The sequence below is a fragment of the Carica papaya genome, chromosome 7 (genome assembly GCF_054855325.1).
Source record: "Carica papaya isolate Zhongbai chromosome 7, ASM5485532v1, whole genome shotgun sequence".
Taxonomy (NCBI): Eukaryota; Viridiplantae; Streptophyta; class Magnoliopsida; order Brassicales; family Caricaceae; genus Carica; species Carica papaya.
The window spans coordinates 1032416-1048598 of record NC_142315.1 but is presented as its reverse complement, the minus strand read 5'-3'; the positions used below and the strand labels follow the sequence as shown (position 1 = coordinate 1048598).

Below are 16183 nucleotides of genomic sequence, written 5' to 3'. Positions count from 1 at the left end.
GTTGATTAATCTCTTAATATTTCATTTAAAACTCACTAATTTTAACCTAATTATTTTAGATATATTATAAATAGACCATGACTAATTCTTAATATTAAATTCAATAAATAATTTATTTATATATTAAAAGAATTGTAGTGATTAGATTAATTTTTTTTAATTTGTTATTATACGTTAATTAAATTATTAAAAAAACACGATTTTTTATAAATTTATAAAAAATAAATATTTATTATAAAAAATATAATTTTTAATAATTATATAAAAAAATTATTTCTATTTAATTAAAAAAATATAACATATAGAAAATATATATTATTAATTTTTGTCTTACGTTAAATAAAATTATAAAGCGTAAAAATTATTCAATAATTAAAAATTATTTTTTATAGATAGAAAAACAAACATATTTTTTTATTATTACTGTATCAAAATTAGTCATAATTTTTTTAACAATTAATATCCAAGGTGCTTTTGTTTCCTCTTTCCAGAGAAGGAAACTAAAGTCTAGAGGGCATGCCACCTGCAACCACCAAAGTTTCTCCAGTAATGTAAGAAGCATCATCAGATGCCAAGAAAGCTGCAGCGGCAGCCATGTCCTCCGGGGTTCCAAGCCTGTCAAGTAAAGTCTTCTTCTCAATACCCTTCCTCTGCAAAGACATATATAAAGTTACAGACCCAATTCAAGGTCAGCCCTACCCATATCGACAGACCCAACAAGCAGAAAATCAGAATGTGCTTCCAAATAAATTTGGATCAACTCAGTAATTTCATTTAATGATCACTTCATATGAACTCTAACAACTGAATTATTCAGTGATTAGTACACAAAATAGCCGGGCTCTGAAAGAAGTTCTTACCATATCCTCACTTGTGACTAAGTACTCTGCAAAATGTGTTGCCACAAAACCGGGAGCAACGCAATTCACTCGGATATTTGAAGCCATCTCGGCTGCAAGGGCCTGAGTTATAACAAAACGAACTCGAATTTGTAGTAGTTAACAACTCAATTCAATTAAGTAAAAAGAGTGAATGAACTAGTTAAGATTAGCCAGATAAGTTAAACGCGTAACTAATAAATTAAATAAATAAAACAATCGAACATATTTTCATTTTGTATTAGATTCATAACGGAAAAAAAAAGATATATAAAATTAATAAGAGAATGAGTAGAAAATAATAAATTTTAACCTAAATCAATATATTTCTAATTACTAACTATATTTACAACCTACTAATTATATACACGCAATATAATCTCATGATGAAAGTACACAGAACTCATATCTCGTGACTCGAGATTACATTTTCGTAAAAAAAAAGTACAAACACTTACTATCTAATTAAGAAATAATTCCTAAGAGTTCTAAGATAAGTATAAAAAAATGCATACTTTTAGTAAGGCCAAGAAGAGCTGTCTTAGAAACTCCATACAAAGCCAAGGGAGATTTTGGAGCAAATGCAGCAATGGAGGCAATGAAAACAATTGAAGAGCCTTTGTTCATGTGAGGAACTGCGTCCTGTAGAAAACAATATGAAAGGTGGGGGCAGACAGCAGCTGAGATCACAGCCATGGAAATCTGCTGTTTTGAATTCAAAAAAAAAAGGAAAAGGGAAATTTACCCTTAAGAGTAGTACAGAGGACTTTACATTGATCTCCCATAGCTTGTCAACAGCAGACTCTTGCATTTGTAAAATGGTACCAACAGATGGATTCACAGCAGCATTACATACAACTACATCTATTTTCCCATATTTCTGAAATCAAATCCGGGTAACTATTAGCTACTGTATTTATGAGTTTCATTATAATAAAAATAAATAGTTTGTAATCTATCTCAAAGTTCGACATAAATTGTAACGACCCCGTAAATATTAAAATGAAATGAGTATTTAAATATATCAAATGCGGAAGCGAGATCAAAATTTCAGTTAACATCCCTTACACGAAAAACCAGAAACGTACTTAAAATATAAAAGATTAAACTAACTAAGAGAGAAACTCGAAAATAAAACTATGAGTATGACTACAGAGTCTCTAGGTATCCCCTTCGTCGTCCTCCTGCGGAACGGGCTCGGGAACCATGTCTTCCTGATCTGAAATGGTTAAATAAGGAGTGAGCTACACTAGCCCAGTAAGAACATCACGATATCTCACCGTCACGGAGGTAAAGGTGGGTAGAAAAACACAAAAGACCAATGGAGCATAATTTACAATAAAACCTTTTATCAATAATGAAACTTTTACCATCCACTTACCTTGGTGGAATTTATGAAAACAATATGAGAAAAACAATAACATCATCATAATCATTGAATAATCTAAGCTGTAAAACATAACACTTATCACGCATCTTGTAATTCAATCATTGTACAACATATCCTTTTCTCATTTACCAGCCTACTAGTATCCGTGGGGGTCCATAGGGGTCCCGCTACCCGTTAACCTTTAACATTCATAATCAGTTTCCAGGGCCGTCCCCATACCCCGTCCGGTATGGGCGCCAAAACCATGAACCTCAATACCCCGTCCGGTATGAGGGTGAAACGGGCCGTCCCCATACCCCGTCCGGTATGGGCGCCAAAACCATAAACCTCAATACCCCGTCCGGTATGAGGGTGAAACGGGCCGTCCCCATACCCCGTCCGGTATGGGCGCCAAAACCATAAGATCTCCATACCCCGTCCGGCATGTGAGACCACAATCCCGGTAGGGTTCCCTACGGACCCGGTCCGTCCACCATCTCCCAGGATATCTAGTCAGGCTGACCCCATCATACAATTATCAGTCTATACAATGTTTCATTTCACTTTTCCTCAATAAGCATCATCAATTCACATTTAAACAAGCAAATCATAATTCATGCCGAACAGACAACATACAGTATCACTTCTTCAGTCATTCAACCCATAAATAAATAAAACAGTAATATATGCACTCGAAACTATAAAATGAACAAATCAAACCTCATAATGCATTTAATGCTGTAAAACAGGCCAAATAACAGTAAATCATAAATCACACTAGACTCGGGCTCCATTAGCAACCTTAAGCAGTTTCACACAATTCAAGGAATACCGTTTTATCATTTTGAACTTTAATACCGTGATAGGAAATAGGGTGAGGGGTCCTTACTTGTTTTCGAGATCCGAATACGATTCACAGTGCGCCTGCAGGCCTTCCCTAATTTTCCCTGAATTTTTCCCGGGGAACTGAAACACACTAACAGTACCTGCACGTGTTCCAAAAAAAATCCAAATTAGGCCCAGGGCCCCTTTCGGACCAAATCGCAACTCCGGCACGGCGGCTCCGCCGTGCTCCGGCGACGGCGCCGCCGCTGGCGGCGGCGAGTCGCCTCGGGTTGACTGTTTTCGGCCGTTTTCGGCCGAATTCGGCCACACTCGCATTGGTCCTTGTCAGAAAACAGCCCTAGGGCCCTCGGGGGGCCAAAAAATCACGGAAAAACGGAGCTTACCGGCGGCGGCGCTCTCGGGTGCAGCGGCTCTCCGGCGAGGTTCGTGTTTTGGTGATTCGGCTCCGGTCAACCTGTAGAGAAAAGAATGGTGATCACGGTGATATAAAAATTGCATCGAACGGAGGCCGGGAAGGGTCTCGTCGGAGGCAAAAACCGAGAGGGGGCGCGGCGGCGCCGCTGGGCTTCGGCCGCGTATTCCGGCCGTTTGGCCGGGATTTCGGTTTCGATTTGGCCATAGGAGGAATCAGTGGGGAAAAACGAGTCGGGAGTATGAAATTTACCTCGATCGGCGGTCAGAAATTTCCCCGGTGCGGCGGCGAGTGGCGGCGGGTGGCGGCGGTCGGCCTCTGGTTCGTCTTCTCCGGCGAGCGGCTGGCGGCTAGGGTTTGTGGTCTGGTGTGGGGGTTCTATTTATAACCCCTTGCCTTTTGATCACAGCCGTTCATTTTGTTTTAATCTGGGCCGTTCGTTTTTGATTGAATCTGGGCCGTCCGTGCGATTGAATCTGGGCCGTTCGATCGCGTGATTGATCTGGGCCGTCGGATCGCACCCACGCGGATCGCCAACGTGGCTCCTTTTGGAGTGACGCGGTCTTGCCACGTGGCAGGCCCTGGTTGGCCGGGACTGCTGACTGGGCCTGCTGACGTGGCTGCTGACGTGGCCGCCCTCTTTTTTTTTTTTTTTTTTTTTTTTTTTTTTTCTCCTCCTTTCCGGGTGCTACAACTCTCCCCCCCATAAAGAAATTTGGTCCCCAAATTTGCCTCATTACTCTTGATCAAACAGATGAGGATATTGGGCCCTAAATTCTGATTCCAGCTCCCAAGTCGCCTCCCTAGGCGTGTGGTTCTGCCACAAGACTTTTACAAATGATATTTCCCGGTTACGGAGTATTCTGCTTTCTCGGTCTGTGATACTGACCGGTACTTCTTCATAAGACAAGTCCTCTCGGAGTGAAAGCGGTTCATGAGCCACGACATGAGAAGGGTCCGGATTGTACTTGCGCAGCATAGATACATGAAACACATTGTGAACCCGGGAGAGCTCAGGGGGCAGTGCAAGTCTGTAGGCAGTGGTACCAATCTTGTCTAAGATTTCAAAGGGTCCAATGTATCTGGGGTTTAATTTTCCCCTTCTGCCGAACCTACTAATTCCCTTGAAGGGGGTGACTTTAAGAAACACCCGGTCACCTTTCTCAAAGGCCAGGTCTCTCCTCCGGGTATCAGCATAACTCTTTTGCCTACTCTGAGCCGTCTGGATGTTCTTCTTGATCTTAACTATCTTGGACGTGGTTTCTTCCACCAAATCCGGGCCAAACAATCTTCTATCGCCCACTTCCTCCCAACAAATCGGTGACCTGCACGGACGACCGTATAGCGCCTCGTATGGGGCCATGCCGATGCTTGCTTGGTAACTGTTGTTGTAGGCAAACTCTATCAGGGGTAGGTGGTCGTCCCAATGGCCTCCGGAGTCAAGGACACAAGCTCGGAGCATATCCTCCAGCGTACGGATTGTCCTCTCTGATTGTCCATCGGTTTGGGGGTGGAAGGCAGTACTGAGGGACAGCTTTGTTCCCATAGCTTGCTGGAAACTATTCCAAAACCGAGAAGTGAATCTGGGATCCCTGTCGGATACCACTGTTACTGGGACCCCATGCAGTCTGACTATTTCCCGGACATACATTCTTGCCAACTTGTCCAACGAATCAGTCATTCTGATGGCCAGGAAGTGGGAAGACTTAGTGAGTCGATCAACAATTACCCATATGGCATCGTGTCCCGATCGTGCCTTGGGTAGTCCCGATACGAAGTCCATGGTGATGTGTTCCCACTTCCATTCTGGAATCGGTAAAGGCTGAAGCAACCCCCCTGGGCGTTGATGTTCTGCTTTGACCTGCTGACATACCAAGCACTTAGATACAAAGTCGGCTATATCTCTCTTCATCCCATTCCACCAGAATCGGGGTCGCATAGTTTGGTACATTTTTGTACTTCCTGGATGCATGGCGAACCTTGAACTATGGGACTCTGTCATGATGTCTCTTTTTAATTCATTGTCGTCTGGGACACACATTCTGTCCTTGAAACGAATCAATCCGTCGGCGGAGATCTGAAAGTCTGAGTTCACTCCTTGTTCTGCATCCTTCTTGCGGTTTACTAGGGCGGGGTCGATTGACTGGGCTTCCTTTATTTTTTGGATTAACTCGGGTTGGACTGCTAGGTGGCTCAAACATGTGGCCCTTTTCAGATCTTGCAGTCGAACCTGCTGCGTAGCCCCAATGGACCTGCATTCCGAAACCATCAGATGGGCTAGGGTGCCTGCACTCTTCCTGCTGAGGGCATCGGCTACTACGTTGCCCTTACCTGGATGGTATAGGATGTCACAATCATAGTCCTTGAGGAGTTCCATCCACCTTCTCTGACGCATGTTGAGATCCTTCTGAGTGAAGATGTGCTTCAAACTCTTATGATCGGTGTAGATCTGAAAGGTCTCTCCATACAAATAATGGCGCCAGATTTTCAAGGCGTGTATGATTGCGGCAAGCTCCAAGTCATGGGTAGGATAGTTCTTCTCATGATTCTTTAGCTGTCTAGACCCATATGCTATAACCTTTCCATGCTGCATCAGGACACAACCCAGGCCCAGATAGGAGGCATCACTATAAACTGTATACCCTCCTGATCCGCTCGGTAGAGCCAGCACGGGTGCAGTAGTCAGTCGCTTCTTCAATTCTGAAAAACTCCTTTCGCAGTTCTCATTCCAATCAAACTTTGCATTCTTCTTTGTGAGTCGGGTTAGAGGGGCCGCTAGACTGGAGAACCCTTCGACAAACCGGCGGTAATAACCCGCCATCCCTAGGAAACTGCGAATTTCCTTAACTGTTGTCAGCCTTTTCCAACCAAGTACCGCTTCAACCTTTTCGGGGTTCACCGACACCCCTTCCTTCGATATAACATGTCCTAGGAAGGCGGTTTGCTCGAGCCAAAATCCACACTTGCTCAACTTTGCATACAACTTCTTTTCCCTGAGTACCTGGAGGACTTGGGCAAGATGATGAGCATGTTCTTCTCTACTTTTTGAGTAGATTAAGATATCATCGATGAACACGATGACAAATTTATCCAAGAACTCTCTGAAGATTCTGTTCATTAGATCCATAAAGATGGCCGGGGCGTTGGTTAGCCCAAACGGCATAACCAGGAACTCATAGTGTCCGTACCTGGTTCGGAATGCCGTCTTGGGGATGTCTTCTGCTCTCACTTTTACCTGATGGTAACCTGATCGTAGATCTATTTTAGAAAAGACCTGTGCACCCTGCAACTGATCGAAAAGGTCATCAATCCGGGGGAGAGGATACTTGTTTTTAATTGTTACCTTGTTTATCCTTCTATAATCAATACACAGCCTCAACGTTCCATCTCCTTTCCTTGCAAAAGTAACCCCGGCACCCCATGGGGAAATGCTGTGTCTAATGAAGCCACTGTTTTGTAGCTCAGTGATTTGTTTCCTTAGCTCTTCCATTTCGATGCGGCTCATTCGGTAAGGAGCTACCGAAATGGGTTGGGTTCCTGGCTGTAAGTCTATGGTGAACTCGACCTCTCTGTCCCCTGGTAGACCGGGCAGTTCATCCGGAAATACGTCTGGAAAGTCTCGGACTACTGGAATCTCTTGGATACAAACTTCCTTCTTGGGTTTACCTAGTTAGGGAAAATACAATATCAACGTACTGGGAATTAAGAAGAAAAGAATTTGTCATTAGGGAGAATCAGTACCGAATAATTTTATTAACTTGTAAATGGCTCCTCGTTGGGAGGATTAAATACAATCTTTTTATTAAAGCAGTCTATGGTGGCGTGATACGCCGCCAGCCAATCCATTCCTAGGATTACATCAAAATCCCCTGTGTCTAACCCTATCAGGTCTACCCTCAATTTCCTATCTGCTATCTCCACGGCACATGCCCTGTAGACAACCTCTCCTAGTAGTGTCTCCCCCCCAGCGGTAGATACAAACAATAATGAATCTAGTCTATCAGGTGATACACAGATTTTGGAAGCAAGAACATGTGAAATAAAAGAATGTGATGCACCAGTATCAAACAAAATATGAGCAATGTGGCCAGAGATAGTATACATACCATGTACCACGTCCGGGTCTGCATCGGCATCCTTCTGGGTAAGGTTGTAAACTCTGCCCTGGATTGGAGGCCTCCCTTGATTCTGGTTCCTAGGGCACTCCCTCACATAGTGCTGGGCACTGCCGCATATGCGACAGGTGTTGTTGAGGCGGTAGCAGGGTCGGTCCCCATGATCCCTACCGCAGTACTGGCAGATCTTCCCACGAGCTGCCCCCATAGCCTGAGGAGGGCCTTGAACGGCAGGCCTGGGTCTCTTACTGGGTTGGACAGGCATGGTAGGCGCTGGCCTGCGGAGCGGGGCTGAAGGTCGGGAACTTCCCGTTAGCTGAGGGCGGGTGTCGAAGCTCCTTTCTATGATCTGCGCCTTTGCCAGGACTGCCGAATATGTCTCGAGCTCCATCACCAACAAGTGCTGTCTGATCTCCGGGCGGAGACCCCACTGGAATTTCCTGGCCTTTCGGCCCTCATCCAACAATGTCTCCGGGGCATGTCGACCCAGCTCCAGGAACTTGCGGGCATACTCCGACACTGTCATATTACCCTGGACCAACTGAGCAAATTCAATTTCCTTTAAGTGTTGGATGTGCTTAGGGAGATACTCCGCATGGAAAGCCGCTAGGAACTGCTCCCAAGTAACTGGTACAGGCAAGGTGGCCCGCTTGAGCTCCCACCAGCGTACTGCTTCCCCTACCAGCATGTAGGAGGCAATGGCAGCCCTCTGCTCAGGAATTACTCCCAAGGTCTCAAATGCTCTCTCAGTCTCCGCCAGCCAGTATTGGGCCTCTTCGAAAGAGGATCCCCCTGAAAAAGTAGAAGGGTTCAGTCTCCTGTACCTCTCTATGAAGCCGGGGTCGATCAAGGAGGGAGCGGGGTCCCGAGGTAAAGGAACCGGGGCCGGCTGAGGGTGAACTGGGGGACCCTGTGGTGGCGCCTGCTGATGGGGTGGGGGCACTGGAATATGCTGTGGCGGTACCTGTTGGTACTGTGGCTGTGGTACCGGGTCGTACCGCGGCTGTGGTGCCGGGTGGTACTGTGGAGGAACAGGCTCCTGCCGGGGTGGCTCGGGATCAGCCTGCTGTAACGGGGGCTCAACCTGCGCTAGCGGAGGAGGTCCGGGTAACTCCCTTCTCTCCTCTTGCCTTCGCTGGGCAGCTACGAGAGCTTCCACCATCTCATATAATCTGTCCAAATCCTCCCGAAGTGAATTATCTTGTGCCGCTCGGTTTAGTGGGGGCCTTCCTCTCCTCATTTCTGTGTACCTGCATTTACAAGGAATGGTTGAGTAACGACCCATCGGTGAGTATATTTTTTTTTTGAAGGACTATAGTGTAAGGGATGGGTCCGAGGAAACCCGGCTCTGATACCAACTGTAACGACCCCGTAAATATTAAAATGAAATGAGTATTTAAATATATCAAATGCGGAAGCGAGATCAAAATTTCAGTTAACATCCCTTACACGAAAAACCAGAAACGTACTTAAAATATAAAAGATTAAACTAACTAAGAGAGAAACTCGAAAATAAAACTATGAGTATGACTACAGAGTCTCTAGGTATCCCCTTCGTCGTCCTCCTGCGGAACGGGCTCGGGAACCATGTCTTCCTGATCTGAAATGGTTAAATAAGGAGTGAGCTACACTAGCCCAGTAAGAACATCACGATATCTCACCGTCACGGAGGTAAAGGTGGGTAGAAAAACACAAAAGACCAATGAAGCATAATTTACAATAAAACCTTTTATCAATAATGAAACTTTTACCATCCACTTACCTTGGTGGAATTTATGAAAACAATATGAGAAAAACAATAACATCATCATAATCATTGAATAATCTAAGCTGTAAAACATAACACTTATCACGCATCTTGTAATTCAATCATTGTACAACATATCCTTTTCTCATTTACCAGCCTACTAGTATCCGTGGGGGTCCATAGGGGTCCCGCTACCCGTTAACCTTTAACATTCATAATCAGTTTCCAGGGCCGTCCCCATACCCCGTCCGGTATGGGCGCCAAAACCATGAACCTCAATACCCCGTCCGGTATGAGGGTGAAACGGGCCGTCCCCATACCCCGTCCGGTATGGGCGCCAAAACCATAAACCTCAATACCCCGTCCGGTATGAGGGTGAAACGGGCCGTCCCCATACCCCGTCCGGTATGGGCGCCAAAACCATAAGATCTCCATACCCCGTCCGGCATGTGAGACCACAATCCCGGTAGGGTTCCCTACGGACCCGGTCCGTCCACCATCTCCCAGGATATCTAGTCAGGCTGACCCCATCATACAATTATCAGTCTATACAATGTTTCATTTCACTTTTCCTCAATAAGCATCATCAATTCACATTTAAACAAGCAAATCATAATTCATGCCGAACAGACAACATACAGTATCACTTCTTCAGTCATTCAACCCATAAATAAATAAAACAGTAATATATGCACTCGAAACTATAAAATGAACAAATCAAACCTCATAATGCATTTAATGCTGTAAAACAGGCCAAATAACAGTAAATCATAAATCACACTAGACTCGGGCTCCATTAGCAACCTTAAGCAGTTTCACACAATTCAAGGAATACCGTTTTATCATTTTGAACTTTAATACCGTGATAGGAAATAGGGTGAGGGGTCCTTACTTGTTTTCGAGATCCGAATACGATTCACAGTGCGCCTGCAGGCCTTCCCTAATTTTCCCTGAATTTTTCCCGGGGAACTGAAACACACTAACAGTACCTGCACGTGTTCCAAAAAAAATCCAAATTAGGCCCAGGGCCCCTTTCGGACCAAATCGCAACTCCGGCACGGCGGCTCCGCCGTGCTCCGGCGACGGCGCCGCCGCTGGCGGCGGCGAGTCGCCTCGGGTTGACTGTTTTCGGCCGTTTTCGGCCGAATTCGGCCACACTCGCATTGGTCCTTGTCAGAAAACAGCCCTAGGGCCCTCGGGGGGCCAAAAAATCACGGAAAAACGGAGCTTACCGGCGGCGGCGCTCTCGGGTGCAGCGGCTCTCCGGCGAGGTTCGTGTTTTGGTGATTCGGCTCCGGTCAACCTGTAGAGAAAAGAATGGTGATCACGGTGATATAAAAATTGCATCGAACGGAGGCCGGGAAGGGTCTCGTCGGAGGCAAAAACCGAGAGGGGGCGCGGCGGCGCCGCTGGGCTTCGGCCGCGTATTCCGGCCGTTTGGCCGGGATTTCGGTTTCGATTTGGCCATAGGAGGAATCAGTGGGGAAAAACGAGTCGGGAGTATGAAATTTACCTCGATCGGCGGTCGGAAATTTCCCCGGTGCGGCGGCGAGTGGCGGCGGGTGGCGGCGGTCGGCCTCTGGTTCGTCTTCTCCGGCGAGCGGCTGGCGGCTAGGGTTTGTGGTCTGGTGTGGGGGTTCTATTTATAACCCCTTGCCTTTTGATCACAGCCGTTCATTTTGTTTTAATCTGGGCCGTTCGTTTTTGATTGAATCTGGGCCGTCCGTGCGATTGAATCTGGGCCGTTCGATCGCGTGATTGATCTGGGCCGTCGGATCGCACCCACGCGGATCGCCAACGTGGCTCCTTTTGGAGTGACGCGGTCTTGCCACGTGGCAGGCCCTGGTTGGCCGGGACTGCTGACTGGGCCTGCTGACGTGGCTGCTGACGTGGCCGCCCTCTTTTTTTTTTTTTTTTTTTTTTTTCTCCTCCTTTCCGGGTGCTACATAAATAAGTATAAATCAAGTTTACTTAGAGTACTCATGTTTTTTTTGTTAGGCCAAATCGAACAGATTTAATAAATATGTTTGATTTAGCCCATTTCGATTTATATAACAGGTGAAACCAGATAAACTCGAATAAATTATAACTTAAAATTAGAATTGAATACAATCCTAATCATTAAAAACGAAGAGATAACCTAAATTTTTTACCTCAAGAGTTTTGTCAATCGAATTCTTCCTTTGTTGAGCATTAGATACATGACAAACCAATCCAAGCAGTTCAATTCCTCGAGCTTTGAATTGTTCAACAGCCTTGTCAATGTTCTTCTACACTACCTCAACCACCAGATAGAAATTAATCCCAAAATATATAAATATTATTACGAATTAACTATAATTTGAACAGAACACAATCCAACAATAAATATTATGTAAATTAATCATAGTGAAAGTCGGTCTAATACATTCGGTCACCATATATTCTTCCAAACAGATGAGCATTATGTAAATTACTTTCTTGGGAGAAATGCTACATCGTTTGTAACGACCCCGAAATCTAAAAAAAAATATATAATAATTTAAGTGCGGAAGTGAAATAAAAAGTTAAGATTTACATCTATTACACAATAACCTAAAAGTATTAAACAAACATTTTAGAATGAATTATCTGAAAGAAACACGAGAAATACGAAAAGTAATGGAAAATAGAAAGTATCTAGCATCTACTCGCAATCTTCCTGCGGATCGGACTCTAGAACCAGGTCTTCTTTTAAAGGATGAGCTACACTAGCCTATTAAAGATATCACACTATATCACATGCATAAAAGTAAATGTTGGTAGAAAATCAAAACAGCTAATAGAGCTCTAAATTTAGCAAATTCGTTTATCAATCATAAGATCATTTACTGTTCACTTATCATTGCGAAATTTATGAAAATAACCTATAGAGACAACAACACCATACAGATCATAACTTAATGCACAATTAGCAATATAGAACATATCATAAATTCATATTCATTAACAATAGACTAAATCATAACCGTTTCTCATTTCACCAGCCTACTAGTATCCATGGGGGTTAATAGGGGTATTCTCGCTACACATGAATCATTTCCCTTAACAATCTCAATTACAGGGCTGTCCTCATATCCTATCTGATATGAGCGCCAAAGATATTAAACCTCAATACCCTATCTAGTATGAGGGTGAAACAGGCCGTCCCATACCCCGTCCAGTATGAGCGCCAAATTACCAAATCTCCATACCCCCTCCGGTATAAGACAACGTTCACGGTAGGGTTCCCTATGTACTCGGTTCGTCTACCATCTCTCAAGATATTTAATAAGACTGTCCTTACTATCTGTTTATTTGATCACACTCATTTCTTGTTTTTCCTTAGTCTCCATTATCAAATCAAATATAATCATATAAACAAATAAACATGCATCCGGTAATGCAATCATATTTCAAATCCCAAAATCAAATAGTGGTCAAGTAAGGTAGTAATACATGCATTTAAACCACAAAATAAATAAAGTAGATACCATCATACTTTTAGACTGTAAAATAAATCAATAAAAATCAACAGAGAACAATGTCCGGTTCGGGCTCCATTAGCAATCTGTAATTAATTATGCACATCTATTTAATTTGTACAAAATAACGTATTATTATTTATTCAAATTTCAATCATATGGTAGGAAATAGAGTGAGGGGTTCTTACTTGATTTGACGTTGAAAAACTAAATGATTTACTGTGCCTACGGGCGGTCCTTGGGTTTCCTAAATTTTTTCTTCAGGAACTGAAATGCGTTTATGATACCTATAAATATTCCAAATAAACCCAAAAATCAGTCTAAAGGCCTACTCGGCTAATTTCAGAAATTCGACATGGCGGCTCTGCCGTGCTCTGGTGACGGCGCCGCCACCCGCCTCGGGTCGATCGTTTTCGGTCGAATTCGGTTGATTTTACATCGATTCTTGTGAGCACATATGCTAAAGGGCCTCGGTGGACTGAAAAAATACGAAAATCCGAAACTCATTGGCGACGGAGCTCTCCGGTACGGCGGCTCCTTCAGCTCATGTTGCGGTTGGGTGTTTCGCTTCGGTCAACCTGTAGAGAAGAAAACAGTGATCATAAGGTGAAAAAATTACACGAAACGGGAATCGAGAAGGGCCTTATCGGAGGTGGTTTGTGAAATTTTTTGCGGTGGCGGCGCCGGACTTCGATGATGTTTTTTGGTCAATTGGCTTGTTCTTTCACTCTGATTTGGCCATGGGTGGGTTTAAAATTGGATTTCGTGCAAAATTTTTTTTTTTTACCTTTTTTGGCAGTTGGAAAGGGTTCCGATGCGGGGCCGGGTGGCGTCGGTCGGCTCCCCGGCAACTGAGTTGTCTTCTCCGGCGAGGGGTTCTGGCGATTAGAGTTAAGGTTTGGGTGCAGATGATGTTATTTATACCCATTCACTTTTGATTTGGACCATCAGATTGCGATTAAATAGAGAGTGAATATGAGCCGTTCATCGCAATTCAATCTAGACCGTCTGTGCGCGATTCACTCTGGGCCGTCCGTGCGCGCGGGAACAGATCTCAGCCGTTAGATCGTGCGCACGCGGATCGCCCACGTGGCTCCCCCGCGTGGCCTCCCGCGTCAGCGCCTCTGCCACTTGACACGTCCTGGTTACTCGGGGCTGCTGACCGGGAGTCTAACGTGGCGCAATTTTTTTAAATTGCGCTTTAACCATCGGTTTCCGATTTTTCTTTTAAAAATATTCTCAAAATTCAATTTTTCACTCATTTTTTTCAAAATTGTTTTCAATTTAAACCTTTATCAATTTACTCAATTTTTTTTATTAAATTAAAATAAAATAAAATATAAATAAATAAATTAAATAATTAAAAAATTGTATTTATTAATAAAAAATAAAATAAAATAACTAATTTTTTTTTTTTTAGGTGGTGTTACATCGTCAGTTCCAAAATCTGGAATTAGAACAGACCATTTTCGTACAAGAATAGGGCAGGAAGAAACTTGGGAACACAGCCATGAGTTACTGCGAACAAACCTGCTTGCGAGAGGAGACGACAACAGAGGCACCTTCCAAGCCGATCCGCTCAGCGATTCCGAAACCGATTCCCCGAGTAGAATCAAATCTCGTCCCCATTCTCTTCCTCTTCTCATCCATTTTCAGAAAATGCGCTGCGAGATTCAAATCGATCTATATGGTTTTTGATTAATATGCATCTTATCTTCTTATGGCAACTACGTGTTCTTGTAAAACTTCTTCTTCTTCTTCTGCATTTTGATGATCCACATGGCCCAGGGAGCTACGTCCGCGTCATAGACCGCCACCGGTATTAAGAAGTTGTCCGATGATTTGCCAGGTCATAATTGCAGAGCTCGTGCCGGTCTCAGAATCCAGAAATAAAAAAGGGCGCATGTAATTCAAATATTGACATGTGCCATGTATACATGTATATATATATATATATATTACTCATTACAGCACAGAAAGTTGGATAAGATTTGACTTATTAATTAATTAATTAATTATTATTATTATTATCATTTTCATTCGACTTGATATTTAGTTTAAACTATCTTTACATATATATATATAAATTTAAATATTAAGATATGTGTCATTTGCAGAATATAATTTTTATAATTATATAAAATATAATATAAATATTACTTTTTTGAAAAAAATTATTCAGAAGTAAAAAAAATTAGTAATAAAAATACATAAAAATTATTATACATTAATTCATGTGCAAGATGAATGAGATGTGAAGAAAAAAAATGTGATTAATATATAATACCAAAATTTATAATCAATAAAAAATAAATTATATAAAAATATAATAATTGTTACTATTTATTTTTTATATTTAAAATATTTAAATAAATAATTATTATGTATTATTAATAAATAATTATTACTTATATTATCATGTTTAATTTTATTTTAACATATTTAAAAATTATTCTTATATTAAAAATAAACAGATAGTTATTACATATGTTATCATATTAAATATAAAATTATTTCAAAAAATAAGAAATTGACATGCCTGTATTCTTTTATATATATATATATATATATGTATCTAAATTTTGTAATTTTTTAAATTTTATAATAAAAAAATTAATATAAAAATGATTAATCATTTTATTTTATTTTGAAATATTATATTTAAATTTTAGTGGGTCCATAAGTTTATTACATGTATAGCTTTGAACGTAATAGTCTTATTTCAATAAGTAGCCATCTCACCTATACTTAACTAAATTTGGAATCAACTTTTAAGTGCCTCAACTTTTTGTACATCAGCGGCCACTATTGACCTTTTATTTCTCTTCAATTTTATTACTTATATATATTTTTTTAATTAAATTATTTTTGTTGATTTTATAATTTTTTTAATTCTTTTATAAAAAATATTAAATTAAATTTTTAACGCGTTGTTTTTCAACACATTTTTTTAAACAAAGTCTTCGTCTTTTCTTTTTTTTTAAATGATAAATATTTATGAGAACATGAAATACGAATCAAACTCATATTTAAAATGAAATTGAGACACTAATACAAGTTCTTCTCTTTTAAATAAGATAGATTCATATCTGAAAGAGATTGACAATAGATTCTTTTAAAATTAACTATTTATCTATTTATTAGAAGTGTTTTCAAAAATATCTGCAATCGAGTATGTAATTTTATAAATTAATGGATAAGATCAAATTGCAAAATAGAAAAAGTTATAAAAATTATATCTTTTGTCACTACTTTATGAAAAATCGTTAAATATGAATATGTTAAATACCTGTAATACGGTTGTAGAAATGTTTCAAAAATATTTGCAATCGAG

At 41.7% G+C, this 16183-nt stretch overlaps 1 protein-coding gene across 2 annotated transcripts; it reads right to left on the bottom strand.

The window, feature by feature from the left end:
- Nucleotides 1-476: 476 nt before the first annotated feature.
- Nucleotides 477-14833, bottom strand: LOC110812661 (short-chain dehydrogenase/reductase SDRA-like). 2 transcript variants are annotated; one of them, XM_088207460.1, is made up of 6 exons: nt 14380-14833; nt 11521-11637; nt 1624-1758; nt 1394-1520; nt 861-982; nt 477-650 (listed from the first exon to the last, which is right to left on the bottom strand). In XM_088207460.1, the coding sequence occupies exons 1-6, from the start codon at nt 14497-14499 to the stop codon at nt 501-503; spliced, it is 771 nt and encodes a 256-aa protein (XP_088063586.1). In that variant the 5' UTR covers nt 14500-14833; the 3' UTR covers nt 477-500. The 2 variants fall into 2 exon arrangements, 1 of the variants encoding a protein (XP_088063586.1); XR_015813295.1 differs by lacking the exons at nt 477-650; nt 861-982; nt 1394-1520; nt 11521-11637 and having other exon boundaries at nt 1613-1758; nt 14380-14503.
- Between the last annotated feature and the right edge of the window lie 1350 nt (nt 14834-16183).